Source organism: Bos grunniens, chromosome 15 (genome assembly GCF_055505025.1).
Source record: "Bos grunniens cultivar Pamir isolate PY7600 chromosome 15, Bosgru_T2T1.0, whole genome shotgun sequence".
In the NCBI taxonomy this organism is placed as follows: domain Eukaryota; kingdom Metazoa; phylum Chordata; class Mammalia; order Artiodactyla; family Bovidae; genus Bos; species Bos grunniens.
This window is the reverse complement of record NC_141179.1, coordinates 62,934,491-62,961,407: the sequence shown is the minus strand read 5'-3', so window position 1 is coordinate 62,961,407 and position 26,917 is coordinate 62,934,491. Positions and strand designations below refer to the sequence as shown.

At 32.8% G+C, this 26,917-nt stretch overlaps 1 protein-coding gene across 3 annotated transcripts in view; it reads right to left on the bottom strand.

Moving 5' to 3' along the window:
• The window catches only part of ELP4 (elongator acetyltransferase complex subunit 4), a 254,785-nt gene that overhangs the window by 124,992 nt on the left and 102,876 nt on the right, over positions 1-26,917 (bottom strand). For all 3 annotated transcript variants that reach the window (XM_086340944.1, XM_086340945.1, XM_086340943.1), the window contains exons 7-9: positions 24,077-24,265; positions 8,853-8,961; positions 5,737-5,843 (exon numbers count right to left, since the gene is read on the bottom strand). In XM_086340944.1, coding sequence (XP_086197070.1) covers positions 5,737-5,843; positions 8,853-8,961; positions 24,077-24,265 — 405 coding nt within the window. The remainder of the gene's footprint in view (positions 1-5,736; positions 5,844-8,852; positions 8,962-24,076; positions 24,266-26,917) is intronic.

The following is a 26,917-nucleotide window of genomic DNA, read 5'->3' as shown; positions in this document are numbered from 1 at the left end:
TTTGGGAACTTACCTAATCAGTATACTTTTAGCATGTGTCTAGTCATGTAGCCATCTTTGGTCAATCATCAAAAAATCAAAGGCAAATTGACATGACTCAAGCCTAACTTTAATACCGCATGATTGTGTCGTGTAAGCTTGTTTTGTGTGAGAGCTGCTGTGGTTTTAGCAGAGAGATTAACAACCGGACCTAAGCTGGCCTCCAAACCTTGCCCTGCTGATGCCTCAAGCTCTTTGAAGTCTGACCATCATACCTGGCAAAACAACAGTGGGAACTAGGATGGTGTCAGATCTAATCAAATTGTTCGCTGCAGCATAGCTAACTGTGGGCTTCACTAATTGGCCCAATTGCGGATTATACCTTTTGCTACAGATTCAGGACAATAATTTAGTTAAATGATGTTTTTTTTTTCCCCTTATCTCTTCTAATTAAGATTCCAAAGTGGGAAGAAATAGGATTAGACAGAGTCTCAAAACTGTTCCTCTTAAGGTGGTATGCACTTCTGATAGGTTCACTGTGATGTGTGAAATATACAGAGCAGAATAGTAACCCAGCTTCTGGAGATGCTGTGAAACCTGTATGATATTACTGTATGACTACATCACTTGAGAATGAAAGTGCAAATATGGAGATGGTAATAAAGTGAACAATAAACTGTGAACAGTATAAAATATTTCTACTGTTCCAGAATGTTAATTTGGGTTAACTTTTGACAAATGATTTTATCTATATGAATAGATGTCTATGTTCCACTTTGGTTTGCTTTTGCTGACTGCAGTATATTTGGGATTTGAAATACCAGTTAATACTTATGCAGGGCATCATTATCAGAAAGGTTTACCTGGACTACATGGTTCATGGTACTACAACTTAATAATGCTCCCGAGCCACACATATATCTTTGGCTATTTATTTATTTTTAAAGGTTTTTTTTTTTTTTTTTTTTTGATGTGGACTATCTTTGAAGACTTTATTGAATTTGTTACAAAACTGCTTCTGTTTTATGCTTTGGTTTTCTGGCCATGAGGCATGTGGGATCTTAGCTCTCCAACTGAGGACTGAACCTGCAGCCCCTGCATTGGAAGGCGAAGTCGCATTGGAAGGCGAAGGCTTAAACACTAGACCACCAGGGAAGTCCTGCTTCTACTTTTTAAATTTTAGTGACATAACTGTGAATTGACAGATAACTATCCCTAGTCCCTACCTCTAGATATGGTAAGCATGCACTCATCTTTCTACTTCTCATTTAAAAATGAGTAAAGCTGTTAAAAAAAAAGTAGGGGAGTAAGGAAACCTAGGATCAAAGATAGCATGCAACACTCTAAATTTTCCAAGGTTGTCATAGTGACTGACATTCTTGTAGTTTGCAAAAGCCTATGCTTTTCTAACATGTAAAAAAATCTCAAAAAAATTCTACTGAATCCTATCAAGTATACTATACTATTAATATAAAGCAAATTTATATGGATGGCAAATACTATTCTGGTCTTAATACTTATGAATAAATCTACTAAGTATGTAAAAATAACAGTTAATAAATGCCAGTTAATTTTCTGTTAGAAAAAGTTCTTGGTGACTGGAGAGGTGCTGAGGTCCTGTATTCTGAATTAGGGGCAAAGTATAAGAGACAACTTTGAGTAAAGCTGATTTACTTTGATTTTCTGAACTTTTAGTATTCATTTAGTGTACAAAATACGATATTTATGATACTATTTTTGAACCAATTAAAAGGCTATGTAAGTACTGTTTATCCTTATATTGAAAATTTGCAATGAACAGTATAAGTCTTTTGCTTATTTCAGCATACCCCTTAACCACACTTCCTGATGTGAACTTCAAAACACTGAATCTTAGAGCTGGAAAACAATCCCATCACCAAAGCAGAAAACATGTTTGTAATAACCTTTGTGGAGTCTGGATCTAACGTTATAACACATTATTATCATTTATATTAGAAAACTTGATTACTAAAGTGTGTTAAGATATGACCAAACTGAACAATACAAAATTAAAGCAGTACAATAATATTAAACTCAGGTAAATGCTAATCTTATGATGTCATCAAATTAAATGCAGTCACATTTCAAATCCTACCAAATCTCTTAGGTACTATAATTACACCGTAATTACTAATACAAACATAAAACTGGTTAATGAGGATCCCAATGTTAGAAAAGCCTTAGAGAAAATTAGAGAAACTGAAAAACTACAAATCTAAGTAGTTATTTCAGCTTGGAAGTGAAGTTATATAACCAGCTTCTACATTTTATAGAACTTAACTGAAAAGGTAGTGTTTATAGGTCACCTGACTAGTGGAACTTACATAATATTTATAGTTGCATTATTTGGGCTATTCTTTAAACTCTACAATTTATCTGCATTACATATATTTCAGCAAAGATTTTATACCTACTAAGTCTATGACTATTCTTAGTTTGGGGATAGATAAATACAAAGATGAAAAGGACATAGTTTCTATATATCTAGTCTATTGTTATACCTTTTAAAGTCTTTTCACATAAAATATTTAATCACAATATAGAAAATATAATAAGCCAGAATACTGCCAGGTATGCAATAAAGGCTTAACAAATGCTAACTATGAGTGAATGGAGCTATGGTAAGGTCAATAAATAAATAGTATATTATGGTTAATCAAATATACTCATCATATTTGCTAGAGAATTACTACGTATGATTTACAAAGATTATCAACATTCAGAGAACTGGAAAGCTTTTTCTTTTAACCTGAAGCCATGTTGAATCGACTATAAACTTTCTCTTTTACTTATTCAGAATGTATCCCAGGATTTTAGGGTCGTTCCTATAGACATGATTCTGCTGTTGTTTTGGTAGGGGGGGCTAATTTATACAACTTTATAATTGACAAATACTAAGTATCAGTAAAAATTTACTGTGATTAGACAAATGCTCCAACCTGAATCTGGACAAATACCAATACATGCTCCGAAAAGGAAGAAACATACTTTCGCCTTCTCCAAATCACTCAAAGAAATTAGAGATTACTGATTAAAGTTGCTCTACTTATTAGAGGCCCTGGGTAGCTGTTATAAAAACATATTCAGTTGTCATACGTAAAAAAGGCAATGATTTAATAAATCAAAGAAAAGGGATGCTAAAAATAGGCATGAGGGTTTTTACTTGTTTCTTCTGTCCCTAATTTCCACTTGTGCCACCTTTTGAGACCATGTTACTCACAGTAAATTCCAACATGTAACAAATCTACCTGCCTGGAATCAGAACTAAGTTATTTTTGCTTTACCTGCTAAAACCAACTTTCCTTCTGAAAGTAAGACATGGATTCAATGTCTGGCACATTAGAGCCTCAAACTTTACACACTATTGTAGTGTACATCTCCTCATTTTTTAAATATTGAGGCAGATTTAAAAGATATTTATTTGTTGAGCATATTAAAACACTGTCACTTGATAAAGGAATCTTTCTAGCACCTGGCAGATTTCCTACCTGTTTCCATATGTATTTTATAACATATAATTTAGTGCTATATTTAAAGCACCAAATCTTTTTGTGAAGTATATGATTTTATCCTATATGTATGTACTTCTGTTAGCTTTGATTCTTTAATTGTATTTTTTCTACTTACTAAATTGAATGCTATGGCATAAACAAATAAGTTATTTAGAATATGTTTCACTTTTATTTCTATACTTAAGAAAAAACCATATTCATTAGGTTATAAGCCCAAAAGGTAAAGGATTTGGTCAACTGTACTGAGTATTAACTTTAAAAAGAACCACCACCTACTTGTGTTTCGTTTTCAAATACTGGTTCCAAATCATAGGCTGACCAATTATATTGGTTCTCTTAGTTTAGAATAGTGGGAAGAGAGAGTACTGGAAGACAAACCTAGATCTTTTATCAGCTCCAGTGGCAACATATAGTCACTATGAGAACCTAAAGTTATTCAAAGGAGCGGTCCCACTTGATATTATATAAGTCCTTTATCACTAATGAAAAAAGACCCAGTTGTGTGTGTGTGTGTGTGTGTGTGTGTGAGAGAGAGAGAGAGAGAGAGTAAGCATTCATATTTTTATGAATTCATATTACTGTGCTAACCATTTTCTCAGGGTTCAATATTTTTTTCACTAGGGATTCTTGTTGCTTAGTTTGTATGGTCACAGGCATGATACCTTAGACCTGGTTATCAGAATACTCATCTTGGGAGAAAGGTGCCACATGGAGAAAAAAATCTTACATCTTTCATTAAATACATAAATTCAACCTAAAAGAAAATGAGGAGGCATGCGTTCCTCGTGATGCTAACAACTGTTAACTTTATCCCTCTAAAAGTGTTGGCAGTATTATGGTAAATTACTCTACATTCCATCAGAAAAACTGAAGCAATATTGAACAATTACAGTGTTGGGTTCCATTTCAATGGTTCCTTTCGAGAACTATGGCAAATTAGCTCAAGAATCACTATTTCTACACTCTCCTTCTTTTGGCTTTAAGTGGCTTTTGAAGGGAGTATCCCCAGATGAGAAACTTCCAACACTCCTGCAGAGATGACCTGCTTGAAGAACTGGCTGCCTGATTAACTATTAACTGCTCTCAATAGGATTAGATAATTAAGGACATTGATGACCATTAATTAGGAGGAGGGCACATTAATTTGTCACTGGATAGGGCCCTTACAATGATTTATAGGTTAGTGCTACTTGCAAATGTGAAGGGAAAGAGAAAAAGAGAGAGAACCATTAAGTTACCTTATCAAGTGGCCAGCTAAAGAGGGCAGAGGGTCAAAAAAGGGCCAGAATGGTCACTTAAGGGTGAAGTCCCAAACACCAAAGCAGTGCCAAGCCACATTGACCATCATTTGGTGATGAAGTTAAAAATATGCTAATTTATTGGTGGCAATTCTCTCTTTTTATGGTTTCAAGCAGTTAAGACAAGTGGCCTGCTTAAGAGCTTTTCATTTGAAAAGAGATTAAACAAAATGGTTTGTCAAGGCTGCTTGGCTGTTTTATGTCTTTGTTAAAAAAAAAAAAATGCACCGACTATACTGATAACTATCACATCACCCAAAAGCCATCTCTCTCTCTCTCTCTTCTGAGCATTTATTTCGTTAATAAATACATCAATTTAATTGCTTAATAGTGCTGTGTTCATTTGCTCTTTAGCAAGATTAAGTTGAAATAAATCTTTTGTACTACTACTTTCTGTCACTATTGCTGGCATAAAAGTCACAAAAAATGTTTAAGTTTCTGTAGAAATTTACTTAAAGACACTAGTGTAAATTATACTTTGTTTTATTCAGCACAGAAAGCAGAATGGTGATTTCACGAATAGTAAAGAAACCTGCTTTTAGAATGTAGATAAGAATCCTCTATTCTTTGGCATACACAATTGTGGGTATCATTCACATTCCACACATAAATAAGCACAGCTCATTAACATTTAATTAAATATGCTTTTGAATGCCTTGGAAATATGCATATCATACTTACCATGTAAGTTTGGAGCTTACTTTTTAACAGACATTTAAAAGAAAATCATTTTTGCTGTACTCTTCTGATATACCATTAGAATAAAAGATAAAAAAGAATGTCTAAAATAAATTATTCTGTTACAGCCAAAGAACAGCAAAAGCATGAAATATCTCCTATGAACTGCATTAAAGTAAAAAAAAAAAAAGAGAGAGAGAGACTTTTACCTCAAGACTGTGAACTCAAACATAAAAATTCTCTCTTACCTCAATGGTGAATAGCTTCTTTTTTAATTTAAAAGCTAAGTCTTTGACATCTGATATATCATAAATCAAGTTATTAAGCCGAGGAATCTGCCGTATATGAATAAGACCTTGTGGAAAGGAAATGAAAAGAAAAAAAATTCAAACACGCTGCCATTGGATGCATAAATTAAAGAGTCTTACAGCAGAATTCTGTAAATTTACACACAAGCATCCTCCCCCTTTTAAAACTGGAGCTTACTACCAGGAGCAATGAAGCAAATGGTGTGATTATACTCAAGTAATCAGGCAGAATAAGATAAACAGAAATCCTTGTGCGAGGAAAACTAATTGCACTTTGGTACAGAAGTACAGATGTAAAGAGGGATCTTAATACTTGTCAAAACTACAGCTGGCTTGTGTGTGATTTTCTCTTGTATTTACAGTAAGCAAATATGGCTATCACCTTGCGTGCTGCCCACGGCACCACTGAGTGATCTTTATTTTATTAAATGCACCAGTAAGCAGCCAGCAAAACAAGGCTTATGGGTTACTGATAATCAGTGAAGCACTAATGAAAAGTATTTCATTTTATTCACCTTATTAATGACTTGAACAAACCACTGAAGAAAACTACATTTCAGAGCACACTCTAGGATCAAACATTAACCCCCACGCCATCCCAAGACACTCATTTCTGTGGCATGTCAGACCTTTATGGAGCTGTTATAAGCTTTGTAACAGTGCTAGGTAAACCGTGAGCTTTGGCCTCTTGTCAGTAGAAACACTTGCTAATTTTTTCTGACAAGGGCACTGGATGGTTTTGTGCAGCTTAATGCAGTTTCTGACTAAACTCAGGGTCATTTGCCACAGATGAAGACATGGAAGACTCTTCAGTGCATCTCTCTGCCTGACTCACCCCATATTTAAAAATCACCATTCCAAAGACATTGATCCCTCAACATTAGGAAGAAGGCAAAGCCACATTTGAACAAATTAGATAAATCTTATTTATGTAACTGCTTCACTAGTACAATATATAGTTTTTTGTGTGTATGTATTTGGATGCTTAATAATGTATTATTGTTAGTTTAAAAAGGTCAACCTCCATTAGAAATGGCCTCTTCAAAAATATCACTAAAATATCTGACAATTTTTTAAACTTAAGAAAAATGCAAAAACTGTTATTAAGAAGATAGCTTTTACATACAAATTAAAAATATCCCACATGGAGCTTTTTAATAAAATATATTAGAAATAATCACACCATACATTTGCACATTTCTCATTTTAACCTTGCAAGTGTTTGTTTAGCTAACTATTAAATCAGGAGGCTTTACAGAGTGTATCAGTGATTGTCAGGTCCTTCTTATTAACAGAAGCTTTACTCATCATCAGAACCACCCACTCATCTGTGGGAAAAAAAATGATCAGTCCAGAGAGTACAGTACAAAAAATTAAAGCTTTTCAATCCCTGAAATGTTTCAATCAAAATAATATTTTTTGAATATAAAATATCATTTATATTATACTAAACCTATAAACTCCTAGTACTTATAAATGATATTCAGATATAACTTATATAGGTAATGTTTAACTTGAGTTGTTTTAAAAGAAAATGTAAATAATAAAGTATTTTATCCAGTTATAAGATACTTAAGTCCTGGAGCTATAAAGTGCAGCATGGTGACTATACAATACCATATCATACACTTAAGTTTCCAAAAGAGTAAATCTTAAAATTCTCATTAATAGAGAAAAACAGGTGTAACTATGTGTGGTAATGGATGTTAACTAAAATTATTGTGGTAATTTCTCAGTATATACAGAATATTATGCTCTATATCTAAAACTAATACAGTATTATACATCAATTACAGCTTAATATAAATTTTAGAAAAAGAAAGGGAAATAGTTTAATCTGAATAGTTCTCTATCAAAGCAAACAATAACACGGTAAATGAATAATATACAGAGAGTTAATCTGGGCTGATACCAAACGCACTCTTATGCAATGATCATGAGGTAAATTACTTTACATACTTTGTGTTCATAGTTTATATTTTCTAGCCTTTTAAAAAATATTTGACTATTAGATCGTGCTATTTCATTATTTTTTAGAAAGTTTTATGTCAACTCTTCAAAGCACTGGTGGTTATAAGTATACTTTTTTATTTGATAGACTCTAGAAATTGCCACAGTCCTATGATCACAATCTTACATGATCTTGTAGCAGGCTTCAAATAAGGTATTCAGTCTTTAGACTAAGGTTTCCATGCAAGTTAGCAGTTCCACAATAATAATAGAAATAATCAGTATTTACTCAGAAAAAGGAAACAGGTAAAAATCTATTATTTATCACACTCGATTCTTGCCTGGAAAATCCCATGGACGGAGGAGCCTGGTTGGCTACTGTCCATGGGGTCGCAAAGAGTTGGACACAACTGAGCAACTTCACTTCACTTAAAATATTCAGTTTCGAGCTCAGATAAGAATAACTACTAAACTTATCCTATTTCAACAGTTCTATATAGAAACTTTTATTTTAAAAAAATCCCCAAATTAACCAAATGACTAAAACATTATTAATAGCTTCAAAAAATAAAAGTAAAAAGCCTGGTTAATTGACCAGTGTTTATACTAGGGTAGTAATACTTTAAAATTTGCTTATAACTCCAGCAACAAAATGAATGAAGTCCAAATATAATAAAAGATGTTCACTTTCTGAAAATGTGATTGACTGGGACTTTTAAACTATAATATTGTATGAATTTTATTTATCATACAGTTAAGCTTTGTAAAGTATAAACCACTATACGTAGCTGTTATTATAATTAATATAATATTTATTTCTAATATGGCTAATAAGTATGACTGATTTCATAGCAACTTTAGGTACAAAATGTACCTCTGACTGAGCCATGCCTTAGTACCTGGGTTTGACACTTTTCGAATAGTTACCATGGTTCATAGAGTTAATGTAGCTTGGTGACAAACTGCCATAAAAAACTGGCCAGGAAGGAAAAACATTTAACAGATTTATTATAAAATAAAATACATGTTACATGATGGTAGATATTTGTCAAGATTCTTCCAGGCAACAAGAACAGGCCCCTTTCACTCTTAAAGGTGTTGCTTACCATGATAATCCTTATATAACGGGTTGGTTTCTTTCTCAGAACCAATAAATGATTCCAGACCAACTACTGTATCTGACAAGTTTGTAACACGAGCAATAACTGCTTTATTCTGTAAAACAAGGAAACAAAACACTCATGTTATATTTAAAATATAGCATCTAGACAGTGTCATTATGCCATCTCAATGACAAATTGTAGAGAACACATACTATCAACATAGAGAAATAAAAGTTAAAGCTACCACGGGCAGGAAACTGGATGAAAAATAAGCCCTTAATTGAAAATTCCAGCCCATCAAGGTATGCTATTCTAATTTGAAGAGCTGAGGGGGTGTGCCTTAGTTTTTGTAGAAAACGTTAAGTACTTTTTCTCTTAAGAGGCAAAGCTACCTTTATTTTCATATGCTATTATTTTTCAAATTATCCACTGTCCATTGAAAAATCTGATAAACACTAGGATTCAGAAGCAGTATACAGTAAGTAGAATATGGAAGACAAGGTCCCACTATCATCTGTCAGCTGGGACCAGGTCCCAGCCCTGTAACAGCTGAGGTCCTCTGTTATCTTATTAGAAACATGGGAGGGTCTGCAGCTAGGAGTCTGCAGCATGACTAGCTCTGGAGTCTTCATTCTTTCTTTCCAGATGCTGCTATTTGGCTCTGGGTTAATAATAAAGGCAAAGAAAAGGTGCTAGACGACCAGCACTAGACTAGGAGCCCCCCATTTCTTCCCAACACTATCAGACCTGAACCAAAAGTACTGCTGACAATGTATTATAAAACATAGTGTATATAATGTACATTATGTACACAATGTATATAATGTAATATAAAAATACATCACATTTTAAATATCGATAGTTCTAAAATACCCAGAATTTCAAGGCTATAACAAATTTAACAATTAAAAATATAACCATTTAATATTCTTCAGGTTTTCTTGAATTATTTTATTTAAAAAAATTCAGTCTGCCTTATAACCCTTGACAGGGTGATAGGTTAGTAAATTATTTTAAAGGTTATAACATCTTAGACAAATGTTTGATCTGGAGACCTAGATAAGTTGAAAAAAATTATTGCTTACAAAATTTTGATAACTTTGAAACTCCTATTTTACACACTGGTAATGTCTACCATTTAAAAACTAATCTTCTGAAGAAGGATGGGAAATGTAAAACAGTAGGGACAACTTACAGTCTGATACTATATCCCTGTAGAAGAAAAGTCCAGATATAATCATACGTTCACTTTCTGAAAATGTGATTGACTATTGAGCTTATGGGTATTCCCCTGTTTCTTAAGTCCTCTTAATAAAGACTGTATAAGAATAAAAAATAAAAGAGGGCTGGTCAATATGACCTGGTTTGAAATACACAGTAATCTGTCACTAAATATTATGCTAAAGTGACTAGTTAACTCACATCTAGGGCAGTACTTTGAAACTCCTCTGTAGGTAGAAATGTATATTATAAAAAGAATATCATAGCCTTTGAATTAGAACTTTTAAAAGGAAGCAGCAAAAATAATTATCCTTAATTGTCTTTAATAGTTTCAATCACAGGGGCACCAAGTATAGAAAAACAAACATCATTTGGAAATGCCTATTTTTTTTCAAGGCAATTTTTCATTCAATGGTGAGAAAATAATCCAGATTGATCCCTTACTTTCAGTTCTATGCCACAGGGGATGGTCCTACTCCAGGAATAACAGGGGTTTCAGAGGCCATAAACACACTCCTCTCAATATTTCTTTAGCCAAAGACCATTATATCAAACTCATCCAGGTTGGGTTTCAGCCAGTTATTCTTCACCCAAACAAAAATGTCTGCCAGACATTCCAACAGCTGGGAGACAGTTCACAATGAGTCAACTTGAAAATGATTCATTGTGCTGAGTACTGAACAATGTTGGGGTGGGGGTGGGGTAAGGCTGAGTTGGTTGTAGAGGGTGAGAACAAGAGGGAGAAGAATAACCATGTGGTTCTCCCATTAAGAAGGATCTTAGATAACAACCAGCAGACTCTTATCATTTCATTTTTAGGATAAACTCAACTGGGAAGAGTACTCCTGTCATGGACCCTCAGATGAACAAGCACTTATAAAGGCTACTGACAATATTTCTTAATCAAAAAGGTCAGATTTCCTTTTATCTATACTAGAAGACTAAGCCTTTGTATCTAAATAGCTGAAGCTAAAATTATAAAAGTCAATTTCTATTGGAATTCAACTATTAGGATTTCAGTTATATAAACTAGGGCTTTCTTAATGATATGAATAATAGAAATTGTAAGGTTTAAGGATGGATTTAGTCTTCCATGCTAGTAGGATATAAGCAAGGTCCTGCATATTTAAGTGGTCAACTTGACATCTGTTTATTTCAAAGAGGATTTCTTTCCTTACTTTAACCTTAAAATTTACTAAATAAACTACTTCTCCTGTAATATCTGTCTACATTGTAAGTCTTTTAAAGAAATTTTGTGGGGGGTTAAAACAATCAATTGTCTACTTTGCAGAGGAAAACTAATGAATTAATATAAAATATACAGATAGCCTAGATTTTAAAATCTCAGAAACTCATTCATATATTTCATTTATTACGCGTCTAAGTTCCGTAGATTTACATCAGTTAAAAACTACAAATTAAATTCTATCTTAAAAGCTTCTATGAAGTATCAGAACAAGAATAAACTTTTTAATATTACCATAAAATAAGTTACATTTAACAGTGACTTTACTGCTTTCTGCACAGCAATTTTGGAAAACAGTTTATGTAATGTGGCAAACAAGATTAATTGTGAAAGTTCTATAGAATTTGAAAAATGTCTATAAAATAAAAAGCACAAGAAATTACATGAAAATAACATCTAAGTTTCTGAATGAGATAAAACTTAATTATAAACTCATTTCAGTCTTCCAGTTATTTGGAAGAGCATAAAAGATATTTGAGCATGTAAATGTACTTACTTTTCAAAAGTTCAAATAGTGCTGAGCTACTTCTTTACCTCCAAGGCTCACAGGGAGGGTGGTATATTGATGTAATCCTATCTTAAAACTACTCTCGTCAAAAGGTCTTTCAAATCATAGCATGAATACTAAATGGTCTTTTAGATAAAGGTAGGTAAATTTATTTAAAAGAATCTAAAATCAACTGCTTTTAAAAACCCTTAAAAGCATAATAATCACAATTCACTTTAGGAAGAACACATTATGGATAATAAATTGCCTTATTATAACCCGAAACATTCAGACAGCTTTAGCATAATGATTTTAGCAGAGATCTTGAAACTGGAACTTCTATATTCTCATCTTAAAAGATTCTAAGTGTTTTTATGTTATTAGCTAAGATGTGAAACCTTTTTGGTCTATAGTATATGTATATATCTAGAAATGGAGAAGTAAAGGTATTTGTGCATCCATTACTTAGACATAAATTTTGAATAATTTTTGTATTAATTTTGAAGTTAATACAATATAGTTGCCAGTAAGGAACATCTGAAGAAGGATATTTGGAACTCAGAAGTATGAGTAAATTAATTGCTACACTGCATGCATGGCATAATGATATCACCCACATATATACAATGATACTGCCACCCCTCCTACTTGCCCATCTGGATGAGAAAATCTAGGATGACTCAAAAATCTTTCTTACACTAGACAAATCTCCCCTTCAGTCCTGGGTGAAAGTTGTCAGCTCTGGATAGTAGCCAAGACATGACTAGGAGGGAAGCCAGAAGAGAAGAGAGCCAGGGTCCAGGAGTTTTAAGACTTTGCTGGCAATCTCAAATAGCATTGTGTTAAGTTACAAAAAAGGTTCTTAAAACTTTCTGTTGCAATGCAATTTCTTAATTACGGAAATCTAAATTATGTCAAATGATGTTGCAGATAAAAAAGGCACATCAGAATGCCCAGTTGACTACCTTCTTACTCCAGTTTTAACTTCACAGAAAAACTTTACAGAGTTTTTGTTTTGATTGTTTCTTGTTTGGTTTTATAGAATGTTTCCTATTTGCTTGTATAGAATGGGAACCTCTTTTTATTAGGAATCGCCAAATCCATTAAATGGATTTTAAATAAAGGAAGGTTAGTTTAATGCTCTTTTCCAATTCAAAGCTCATAAAGTCAAAATCATGAACTTTGTTTTAAGAAATAAAAATTCAACTACTGCCATCAAAAGCTCCCTTCATTTTCTAATAAAAATACTTGAGATACTTATTCAGAGTAACTAAGTAACAGTCAGACTATATCAAACCCTAAGTGTTTCCCTCCTCACTGGGACCTAATTACCTCAGCAACATAAAAGAGACAGTTTGCACCAATACAAAATATACTTCCAGGAAAGATTTTAACAAGAAAGGTAAAAAGTAATTAACCAATCACTTAATTATCAAGAAGCCTGAAAGGAATAAACCAACTGACATAAAGTATTTATGCAATGCCTCAAATTAGAATAAGTTCTTGGGTTACTCAAATGAGAAAGAGAAAGCACACCGTATGAAGGACAGAGCTCCACTCAAGTACGGCACACATCAGGTTTGGGACTACAACAGCACTATTAAGTTAATAGTGAAGTTAAAATAGAAATATTTATGCTACTTTATGTTTCACCCTACCACGTGACATGATGTGTGTGTCTACTGTGGGGAGGGAATCACCACAAGAAAAGCAAGTGTTTTACTTAACAGCTCAAGTTATAATAACATATCCTGAAAAACGATATTAGAAACACAATCATACTACAACTCATAACATTTTCTTGGTCATGTAATAAAAAAAAAACAAGCTTGAATGAAAGGATAAACCTAGGGATATTTAATGAGGTATTTGTTTTCCCATGCTTATTAAGTTCTCCATTCAACTGAAATCAAACTTATGAAATAATAAAATCAAAACAGTTACACAGTTTGTAGCTTCTTACATGCCTTCCCTCACCTTCCCCAGACTTGCCACTTACTTCTATGGATTAGATTATTATTTGATTAAAAAAAAATTGAAAGTGAGGAAATAGTCATATTCATAATTATTTTGAGTTTAAGAAAGAATATAATTTTATTAAAAAGTATGCTAATATATAATATTAATATATTAGTAAGGGTATTAAATTAAGCTTTTATAGATTTAATACTGAACTTTACTCAAAGTCACAATTTTAAAATATGGAGGAGCTTTTGTAAATTAAAACATTATAACTGCCAACATTTTTTTGGTTGTACTGTATACCAATATTCATGTAGGGAAATCATAAAACAAACATATTTTGGCTCCTTTTTCTAATGCTTAAAACATGTCCACAAAGTAGCCTACCTCAAGGGCAAAAGAAACTGCTGAGTATGATGCCAAATTTTACTAAGATTAAGCAATGGAGCCGTATTTTGTATATTTTCTATGTGATCAAATACTAATATTCTAAATTTTGGTGTGAAATTGCTGGCTTAAAACTGAAGCATTTTTAAAATAACACATGATGTTATTTTCAGAAGTATTATTTACATGTACACTGGTCTCAAATACTACACGCTTTTGCAGAACATTTTTTTACATCAGTTTTATTTTTTAGTATGCTATTATTAAACATTAAAAAACTTATGCATTCTGAAAACCCTTATAAATGGACTGAACAAAACACTATAATGAATAGCCTGAATAGTTAATGGCACAATACTAAAAATTAATTTTAGTTTTAATAAACTATATATCTAGTTTCATATTATAGAAATTATTCACATGGAAATTTGCTTGTTTTGTTAAATCTTTTATGAGTAACTTCCTATATCAGAAATTTTTTGCTCACTGCTTTACACATGAAACCCTTAAAATGCAATTCGCGGATGTCCAAAAGCTCACACCCTGCCTGGAAAAACAATTGCTGATATCCAAATATCAAACAGAGCCTCCAGCTGATGTGTGGGATGCAGTGGTAGGTTAAAGATACTAAAGTTTAAAATCAGCTTAGAATAATCCCATATTGAGTATAAAATTATAGCCTGTCATCAGGAACAGACTGACAGAGCCAGGTCCAGATGGGAGACTGGCTGGGAAAAAAGCTGAGGCAGGTGGGAAAGTGATGGGAACCTGACGGAAGACAGGACTACTCCCTCTGCTGGCAAGGTTCTCACCTGCTTGAATTTGTAACTAATGACTAGCTTTCCTTTAATTATTTAAGATAAAACCAATAAATTATGTAAGGTGTGTCTTTTTTTTAGTTGGCTGTTTTGTATTTGCACATTTTCAAACTCATGGTATCCTATCTTTTTCACCAGATTAATTTCCCAGAGATGTAAGGATCCAATGTTTCACCAGGAGGTCCAATTATTTACCTTATAATTTAATTGCAATATAAGCATAAACAAATACAGCACTGCCTTTATAGTCCATCTTTAAAAATTAAAAATGCACTTGATTTATGTTTATTGACATATAAACCTTCTGGAAGGAAAAAAAATTTCTTGGGCTACAGACTTCACAATCTCTTTCTCAGGCACTGCATAATGCCCTGTAATGAAATAATATAGAAATGAACCATATAAATCAACTATACAGGGAACAAGGAAACAGCATGTCACAGCAAAACAGCATAGATGTACAGCGCCAAACCTATCTGATAATCTAATGATCTGAGTTTACAGATATTATGTACTAATATGTTAAGAAATTAAGAACTAATGTTTACACAAAAATTTTGTTAAATTTTACAGAAAAATTATTCAATGTTTGATTTTCAATGTAAGTTAATAGCTGCAGCAAAAACATTTAGTAAAAATCTGTTCTAAGATTTTGGCCTACAACCAGAAGCTCCCAGAACAGGAGGGATCAGCTTTTTCACCCACTGTTCTCATCTGAATCCTGGCTTAAAAGCTATTCCAGCTCCCAGCTTTCCAGAAGGCTCCATCCCAGGAATCCCTGCCTGCCATTTGGTTTGCTGATTTTAATCTCTCAGGACTTTCTTACAGTGGCTCTACTATGCTGAACTGGCACTTGCTTCTAGAAGTGAGTTATTATTAAACCTGTAGGTCAATTGTGGCACTAACAACTCTTTGGAAGCTTTCAGCCACAGTGTACAATTTGCTAGTCTAATTAAATATTAATTCTAAGTGTTACATTTTGTGGCTAAGAGCTTTTATTTTCCATCATCAACCGGGAAGAGAGAGAGGTTACAAGGCTAATTTAATCTCTCCCCCTATCCTCCCCAACATTAAAGATTAACTACATAGGGTGTGAAAACATTATTAAAGAAGCAGGAACTCTTTATATAGTAATAATAATGCAATTAATAGCAAAGGGCTAAAATATAATGTTTAGGATATAATATATGACCTGGTACTTAAACAGCTTTAAATTATAATTCGTTACAAGCATGTTTTGTCTCAGTATTAAGAACTAAGTAGCACCCTTCTTTTGAAGACAGTAATCTTTCTTTAAGGGAAGGTATGCATGCAAGTATATAAGTAGGAATAATTCAAGACTTGCATTTTCTTACAGGTATTTTTCAGAAAGCTTGTAACACTAAAGATAAAAAGCTTAGTAATTCTATTTGTAAAATAAATACAAAATTAAATAAAGTTATATTTCTTTTCTGTATACAAAAAAAAGTGATGTAGTAGAGTAGACTCTATAATAAAAATAATGTTAAGGACCCTTCCCTTTTTTCCCTTCTACCATGTTCAAGGAGAAAAAATGCAGAGTCCCTTTCCGATTCTGCGCCCAGAACAGTTGTGTCCACGCCTGGACACTGGGCATTATAAAGACTATGCAGTCCAGCAGCCAAAGATTCCATATGCCTGAACAGATGACTCAATCTCCATACTGTGATGAGATATTTCACTATTTCTATCATTGATATATTTGAAAATTTTGACTCTAAATAATACTTTAATGACCATCACCACTATAAGGTACTATGGTATGAATTGTTATATGAACCAAAACTTCATAAAGCAATTTTAGGCAAAGCAAAAAAAGTCTTTAAAACCAAAATTATTTTTCATTATATGCCTTATTGAATATGCTTTGGTTAATTATAATAAGAGGTTTCTAAATGTTTTTTCTTTTGAAGATACGTATGGATCTTACTGAGAATTTTAAGTATGCTGTCCTTATTTAATATGCATATTGATATTAAGACCAAATGGCAGATACATTGCTCCTAATTCTCTATATAGACAGAAACTTATAAGCAATTTGGAGATTATCTGTGTAAAAACTTTCAAATATCCTTGACCAAGAAAGTAAATCAGATATATATGTATAATGAATACAAGCTAAGATTTGATTTAAAATTTAATCAGATACTATATTGTGTAATACAAAATATGAGCTATAAAAATCTGTAAATCCAAGTGTATAGGAGTACAGCTGAAACACAGTTCTGTTATTTGTTATTGTAAAAAAAATAACAGACTCTGCTTACAACCCAACCAAACTTGTATGAAGCTACAAAATTTTCAAAGACTGGAATTTGACACATATGATGTAAAATTAAAATGATTTTAACATGATTCATTTCATTTTTAAAAATTATTTCTATTTAAACTTTTAAAAATATTTATTTCTTACAAACGATATCAGATCAGTTGAGAAGGTCTAGAAAAATAAAGGCAGATTCTTAGTTGAGAGTATGAAAATTTGTTACCCAGAAAATCTGACTTTATCCTTTAGTAATTGATAGTCATGATCAAGAGATTAAATCTGTAATTTTCATCCTTAATATTTGTTATGCCTTTCTATTATGATGCTCATAGCAACAATTACATAAAAATATTTTCAAAATGTTATATTTTTAAACTCACAAGAGTCTGTTATTCCTTTACCATACAATTATTCTTAGTTTGTTTTAAGAATAAAAGATTTCACACTGAGAGAAATTCACAAGGTTACTAGAGTCCACATTTCATAATCCCGTATTAGTAGTTAGTTCCAAAGTTGTCCATTGCTTGACTTAGAGTTTAGTTGCTAAAATACTCAGCATGAACACAAAAGTTTATGGATGTGAAAATGTCTGTTCTGAATTTCTCTACACTGCAACATACTGGATGATTCACTTCAGTGAGTTCAAAGTTTTTAATATATTAATATTAAAGAAGATATATTTGAAATTATATCAGTTAAAATAACACACTAAATAAAACTCCACTCAATTTTCAAGAGATATATAACAAGGGCCTTGCTTCCTGCTTTTCTTCAGAAAATGAATTTTCCTCAAGCAAACTAATGTCAGTGATAGGTTTCTGCAGTGACATAGCTGGAGGTGGGGTAGGGGGAGGGAAATTCCACAGATCAAACTGCTGGAAAATAGTGGCTATATGATAGAAACTGAATAGTCTATTATTGACCAAGTGCCAATGATGACCAATAAAAATATATTACAGGCCAGTTTCAAACCTGAAATCTGCTCTGAATAAATGAAGGTTTAAGTCGTTTACCAACTAATGATCAATAGCAAATACATTAAATACTTGCAATACTAAGAATTATGGCAGAATGAGAAAATCTTATTTCATATTTTATCATCAGTAATGTCAAGGAAGTTTCCATTCCTGCATTATTATAGTTAAGGAGAAATTTATTGGGTTGTTTATATTTAAAAATTCCTTGGAAGTGTAGATTGTGACAGCTTGAACAGATTAGCAGTGATGAAAAGTAAATTTTCTTTTTGAAAGGAAAGCTGTGAGAAAGGTATAGAAAAATAACCTTTCCTATTTTAATTACAACTGTAAGTGCTTTGATATTTATTTCCTGACAGTTTCAGGTAAAAGTAATTTCAATCAATAAAAAACATAACTCAAGAACAACCTATCACAGATTGTGAAAATAAAATGCATAAGCTAGGGGAAATTTATTTTCTTTTCACATCATCAGTATAGTCATAATAAGGCATGAACCTAAGTTTCTATCTCTGAAAAGAATAAATGTTATTGGTCACCATTTTTCTTAAGCAGAACTGTCACTGGGAAATAAAAATAATATTAATTTAAAAGGCACAAAATATTTGTATAATTTGGAAATGGATAACAAATTTCGCTACTAGTAAGCCAGTTCTCATTTATAATAAGACCAGAAAACCTTACAGTTCTGTATCTTGCCAGATATGGAAATCAAACAGTATTCTACTGTAACAGCTTCAAAGTTATCACTGTGTTAAAAAAAAAAAAAAAAAAACCTCATTAAAAAATTTCGAATGGTGTACAAACATTTGTGTTTCTACCAGTAAATGGGGGGAAAAAAAAAAAACAGCAGAATGTTCAATGTAGCTGAAATATAACAACCTATAATATGGAAATTTATACTTAAGTTTGTCAAAGATGAAATAATATTCTCTTACTTAAGATAACAGGAAGGAAGAGTTTCAAGGTAGGGTTTTAATTACTTCTCTTAGATGTAACCTTTCCTCTTTCTTTTTCAATCCACGACAACCTTCACTCGACAACAGAGTTTTGAACAGTTGAGTTGTGAGAATGTGAGCAGCTGCTGTTATTATAACTAAAGGTCTGTCTACGGCTTGAGTCTGAGAGACCACATGTTCGGCTGTCCTCTCATCTCGCCATCCTCACCAATTAACTATTAACATGGAGGGCTGTACACATGCTCTTGGGGGCTCTTTAACAGGCTTCTTGGCGAGTGGAACAACTACACAGCAGGGATCTGGGAACTGGGTAATACTGGAATATAGGGGAGCCGTCCGTAGTTTCCCTCCTTCTAATGACACTTTACTCCACAGTCCAGCATATAACAAAGTCTGTGTTTAACTTGGCCATTTTCACATACATTTTTAATAAAGTGTCTTTGGGTAGATAATAAAACTATATTCTAGCAAGACACAATATGAGTAATAACACCACTTACAGGGAAAACTGTTTGGGACTATACATGTATATATATTTTAAGTCAATCATACTATATTTGATGAATAATTTTAGTGTTTTCACCTAACAGATATTTAGAATTTATTTTTATGCATTTGTTTCAATGTATGCTGGTTATTTCCTGTGCTGTGATGAAAATAATCTTTAACCCAAAGGAAATAGACTATATCAAGGTCAAAGTTGTGAGGCTGAACACAAAATAGTTCAAATACAATTCTTTTTCACTCTACTTGCAAAAGTCTTATTATAACAATGTTAAAATCAGTTTTGAATCTGTGTCATTATTTTCCCTATTTTAACTTTTTCCCCTCTTTGTAATTTCCTTAACTATGTGTTCCTTCTCGACAATGAAATTAAACACGGGAAGCATGCCAGAAGTACAATAAAGGGTAACTAATCATTACTGTACAAGTCTGACAGAATGCTAATAACCAAAGTAAGAACACTGATTGGCTGTTTTTCCAGTCTAAGAGGAATAGATATTTTATGTATTTTTAATCTAGTGTTACTTAATGTAACATATTCAAATAAAGGTGTCACAATTCTATTACCTATAGGTGTTTAATTATATGACACTATTTCCAAGGATATCAAACTGCATTTCTATTTCTTGCAAAAATCCACTTTACTGTCAAATATCCAGCTCAAGCATCCAAAACACATACATATACGAGTTGTCTGCTCCATCCATCCTATCTTTCACATTGAAAAAAATTCCAGGAGGATGGGACCTTGCTTGTTTTATTCACTACTGTATCCCCATGGATGCCTAGAATAGTACCTGCAATAAATATTTGTTGACTGAATAAGCTAAATTATTCAATCACCATTTAAAGTTTGACTTATTAGAGTCTTCAGGGGTGGCACTGGTCATAATTGAGAGGAAGCTACTGTATGATGTTAAAAAGAGTCATGTTACAACAAGGGGATGTTACTAAGACTTCAATGGCTGTTTGACTTCAGCCATGCTTTCTAACCTGTCTTGCCTGTGAGAAGATCTTGTCTATGTCATTCATGAAAAGAGGCAGAAAGCTGAAGACGTCTGTTGCTTTGATGCACTTACATACCTTAGTTTTCGAATCCGATCTCTGTTCAAATTCTCAAGTTTGGAGGTCTGTTTAAGTAACAATAGTGAAGGTGACAGTCGTTAACATATAATGAGTGCCTTCCATGTGCCAGCACTGGGTCAGTCCACGTTATTGCTAATGTTCCGAATTTTTGAAAAGAAGAAGCTGAGGCTGAGAAAGTTAGATTTGACTAAACCATGCAACTAATTGGGTCTGTCTCTCTCCAAGGCCCAGGTTCTTTCTATCACTGAATGCTACTTTGTGCACAGTTTGCTTCTTAATTTTGGCCCTATTTAGTACTTCATTAGTACCAAGCAGAATAGCAGGGTAGTTGAGTGTGGTAATTGAAGGGGGACCTGCTTAGATCTAAATCTTGCCATTCTACTACTTGTATGATCTTGGGAAAGTCACTGAAATTTTCAGTCTCTTGTTTCTTATCTATAAAATGGAAATAATGACAGTACCAACAATATAGGACTAAATGATGATGATATATAAGGATTAAATGAGTTAATATTTGAAAAGATCTCAGGACTGCAACTGGCCTACAGAAACCAGTGTAAGTTCTTATTAGTCAAACGCACAGTTTCCTGATTCTGTATATGCATATGTCTTAATTAGCTTTGTAAGTACTTTTTATTCTCTTAGCCTAAACATTGTGATTTTCCTTGCCAGTCTTTAAGAGTTAAGAGTTTTATACGCTATTTATTGCATATCATGACTGGTTTTAGCAAACTGTTAAGTTTTATATTTTCTCCTATGTATTTGGATTAAAAAAATGGTCAGGTGTCATGCTCAAAGAACAAGGAATTTTTTTTTATAACTCCAGTGGTATTAGGACTACAAGACTACTATATGATAGCTAGGCAAAACTGTTCAGGGAAGAGACTGGTGTATTTATCACCAAAGTCTGACCATATTTCCTATTTCTACTTCAAAATAGTCTCTTAATTGGTATTTTAAAATGTATAATTTAAATTATATCTTTTTCAGTAACATAAGAAGTTAAAAACATCTATAAAATACCAAAGTTCAAACACTGGTTAATGTTCAGACATCCAGTTCACCTTATCATCTCAACCACTGTTTAATCAGTGGTGAATACTGGATGATCTAAGGTCTTATAATATTACTCCTCCTCCCTTAGACAGAGGCTTAGAGGAATCACTGTCACAAACATTCACAACAGGTTTGGAATCTCTTCTCGAAAAAGCAAGAATGATCACTACCAAAAATGGCTTAAAATTTTTTTTTTCTTTCTCTTCTTTATTGCATAGGCACCCTTGGAATAAATTTTAAAATCACATATATACATATATTTGTTTCATAATTGTTTTGGTTCTTAAATTTAAGTCTGTGATTCATTCTGAATTATTTTGTGTGTATGACATGAGGTAAGGGTCCAAAGTTCATTCTTTTGTCTGTAGCTATCAAGTGGTCTTGCCAGTTGTTCAAAAGCTGTTCTCTTCCTGTTGAATGGTCTTGGCGCCCTTGTTGAAAACTGGTTGAGCATAGATGCCTGGGTCTATTTCTAAACTCTCAATTCTATTCTGTTAATTTATATGTCTATTCTTATTCAAGCACTAGACTTCTTATAGACCTCCAAATTTCAACTATATCTGTTATATTTCTGTTAATTTAACTAAATGTAAAGTTCTCATGGACCTCTGGAGTGTCACCAAGTATACAGTCCTTGTTTCTTTGACTTGCTTGAATATGTCATTTAAGTTCAGATCTCAGTTGTAAAACAGGGATAATGCTTAACACATCCAAGGACAGGAGCCTAGCTTAGGTGAACCCTTATTTTCCTATGATTCTAGAATCTGATTTTCTGGGTTCTAATTATAGTTTTTCAAGTATTTAACTTTGATCTAATTTCTTAATTTCTCTTTACTTCAGTTTCCTTATAAGTAAAATGGAGACAATAATAGCATTTACTTAAAAATTCCATAAGAATTGTTAGGTACTGACCTAAAGTGCTTGCTGGTTACTCTCATTGTTATAATTGCTGTGTCTTAGAGAAGTAAAACAAACCTCAAAACTTCTCTGCTATAGTTTACTCCAAATCAAAATGTTTTATTATGTTCATCAGAAAAGATTTAGTGATTTCAGTAATTTAGTTATTTTGACTTTCACATTCCCTTCATTACAGCAGATATTTCAGTTATTTCTAGTATCATGTTGCAGTTTATATTTATACACACACATAGTGTATATGTGTATACTGCACACGCATACACACACACTCACTGTAGAAATACTTCCAAACTTGCCATTTGAATACTCTTAGGAAAAGAACTTTTTTGAACCGATGAAGAAATCTTACAAAGACCCTTCTTTCCCTGGGGAGATCGGTTTCTTTTTCTGAGAGTATAGCTTCAGAATAATTTATACACACACACACATATCTGAACAAGAGGCAAGAAAGGGACCACTCTTATGCAGATCAGCTTCTTTCGTCCCCATTTTTTTTACTATGGTAAAATATATATAATGTAAAATTTACCATTTTAACCATTTTAAAGTGTATAGTTAAGTGGTATTAAATACATTCATAATGTGTTACCATCACCACCAGCTATCTCCAGAACTCTTTCCATCTTCTAAAACTGAAACTCTATACCCATTAAACAATAAGTCCTCATCCTCTCCTGCCGTCAGCTCCTGGCAACCACCATTCTACTTTCTGTCTCCATAATTTTGACCACTCTAAGTACGTCATATAAATGGATTCACAGTATTTATCTTTCAGTGACTGATTTATTTCACTTAACAAAATGTCCTCAAGATTTACTCCTGTTGTAACACACATCAGAATCTCCTTCCTTTTTAGGGTTGAATAATAACCTGTTGTATGGATACGCCACATTTTGCTTATCTATTCAGCTGTCAGTGAATAGTCAGGCTGCTTCTATATTTTAGGTCTTGTGAATAATGCTGCTGATACATAGGTGTAAAAATATCTCTTCAAGATCTATATTCAGATTGGTTTTATGATCAATGAAAAGATACTGCAGCAAAATTAACCTCATGTCACAATGATATTAGCAAGTTTACAGTAAATTCAAGAAAAATTATAATAAAATTAGTAAAGATGAAGTTACCATATACTCACTGTATATTAAAACCATAGATACTAAAGAATTGAATAATCTTAAAAGATATCTTGCTGCTTTGGCATTTTAAGCATCTAAAATCTCTTTTACACAAACGGCACGTGAAAATAATTTATAAAGCATTTATATACTGCTCTTTAACAATGACCCATGAGTTGGGAGAAAGCAGTTTTGGGAAATTCTTACCTGGATAAGGTGTGTTGGCATTGTAATGATACAAGCTGAAAGAGAGGTTCGCAGAAGCCCACGGAGTATATAGAGGAACTTCGTGAGGCTGTGACTCGTGTCACAGTTTTCTGTACAGCAAATATCATCTCCCCACAAAGGTGAACCAAGATTCTGGATTCCTATTCTTAAAATGTTTTTCTGTTTTTTCTAAGGGAAAGTGAGAGAGAAGTAAACACATTTTTAGTAAATGACAGGATACCTCTTTTACTTTTATCTGCCAGTTCTTATTTTTATTCAAAACAGATCTGAGAGATAATGTCAACAGATGTGGGAAAAAACTTCATGTAGTATCAATAATAAGGCAATATTAAGGAGATCTTTCAGATTATGATACTATAAAAAATAACAGAACTATTTTTTTCTTGTGCTTTTTCCTTTTGAAAAATTGAGTATCACAGGCCTTAAACCTTTAATTGTTTCTAAATTTTAACAGTGACTACTCTAAGAATTATGTTTGAGGCAATTAAAGTAATACATAACAAATCACAGATAAAAATAAGGAGAATCTAAACTAGAATGTGCACAAGCCATTCTTAGTATTATAAAATTCTGTTTTACAACAAACTACAGAGTGCTCACTATTTCTCAGATGAATTCTATCACGTTAATTGCTTACTATTCTGTTTGGAAAAAGTTTAAAAATGTATTTTTTGGTGTTTAACATTTTGTACTTGCCTCAATTTTTTCTTCTTGAAGCTACTTTTATGATAATTTGACACTTTTCACAAAACAGGTGAACATTTAGAACTTGAGCCCATTGACATTAAGGTGAGAATAACAGTTAATGATATTTCTTGGGAAAAGAGCATTGAAAAACCATTAAGTAAAACCTAATTTGAATGTCAATAAATGTCTGCCAGCAGATATGTTTATAATAAATCTTACTGTTTGGGTTATTCTAACCAGACAAATGTTTTGCAAATGCTTTCCTTAGCAATTCAGCAAAATTTCCAGGCAAAGGAAGGAGCTATTAGCAAAACCTGGCACATTGAAATAATTGGAAAATCATTACAATTCTAACAGGAAAAATAAGATTTATTTTTCTAAAGCAAAGATTTGGAACGTGCCTCTTTAGAACCGATTTCTGATGAAACAAGATCCTAAACATGCTATTGCTATAAAATGCCATTAATAAAATTTATGAAAGTGATTTTGTGTATTTCTTTTCAAGGATGATTTATTGATAAAAGGAAGTAGGGAAAATGAATAAAACATTGAAATGTTACAAGAGGAAAACCTAAGAAGACAGTAGTTAGTAAGATAGGTAAAACAGAGGCTTTTAAATATGCACTGTATAGCTATGCATGATTTTGGACAAAACACTTACGTTACTTAGGTCCTAGTTTTCTCATCTCTAAAAAAAAAAAAGGATAGAACAGAAGATTGCTCTATGAGCCTATGCATGCCTGCGTGTGTGCTTAGCTCTGTCTGACTCTTTGCGACCCCATGGACTGTAGCCTCCTCTGTCTTGGGATTCTCCAGGCAAAAATACAGGAGTGGGAGGCCATTTCCTCCTCCAGGGGATCGTCCCAACCCAGGGTTCGAATCCAAGTCTCTCGTGTCTCCTACACTGGCAGGCAGATTCTTTACCACTGAGCAACCTCAGAAGCCCCTATGAGACTATATAATTCCTCAAATATATAAAGTGATACAACAGCCTGTATAAAACTATGAGAATGAAATTTAAAACGGAAGAATTTAGTCTAAGCACATTTGAGAAAAACTTTTTGACTTCAAGGACCTACGGCACAATGACAATATCAAGGCTGTTGGGTCAGTTTCCTTTCTGCTTGCCTTGAGGGTATGACGACAATATGATACCCTAGGTTGTGATCCTCAACAGTCCATAAAAAATGCTTTCTTTGTGTTTCTGTATTGAATAAAATAATGTAGTATATGTTAGAAGTATAAATAAATTTCTGATGAGTTCCTGTGAAGTATCTGTGAAATATAACAGGTTATTCATTTTTCTGTATTACTTAGAAACTCAGAATTCAAACAAAATGGCAAGAGTAAGGTTCATATTCTCATCCCCAAACTTGCTATCTCATGATCTATAGCATAAGTTAGACACCTAAAAGAATGAGCAACCTGGAAAAAAAATTCCCAAACAAAATCTAGATATTAGAATGAAATCTGATTGTAAAAGGAGAGCAGCATCATACTGTGTACCCTGTCAACATTTCAGAAAGGTCAGCGGTATTTTAACCCACAGTCATCATTACCTACTACTGTTGTATCAAAAAGTTTATACAAGTTTATAACAAAATTGCTGTCAGGTGCAGGATCAGGACAACCACAGTTTAGTGACTTTGACAGTTACACTGATATACACGTATAGGAAGAATGAAAAGATTAAGCCAGAGAATGAATGAGTGATAGATAAAGTGAAGCAGGTACATAGCACATTAGAACATAATTGAGCATAATACTTAGCAGAGATAATACATTTATAGTTTTAAAAATATGACAGTATTGTAAAAACAAAGGCTGAGTTACAAATTTCCTGTGTTGTTTGGAACATATAATTCCTTGCTATACCATATAATAATGGGGCATACTGTGAGGCATAATAAAATTAAAAAAATAAACTTTTGCTGACAGCTGAACAATAAATAAATTTATTCCTTTGAGAAGATCTAAAATAGTTAATCTGATACTCTAAGTAAAAATCAATGTTCAAATTTCACTTGTTGTATTATTTCTTAGATATCTGAAAATGAAAAATAAAATTATGACAGCAATTTGTAAATGTTCCCACTCCAAATATCTTTACAGATAAGCTACAATACTTTACTT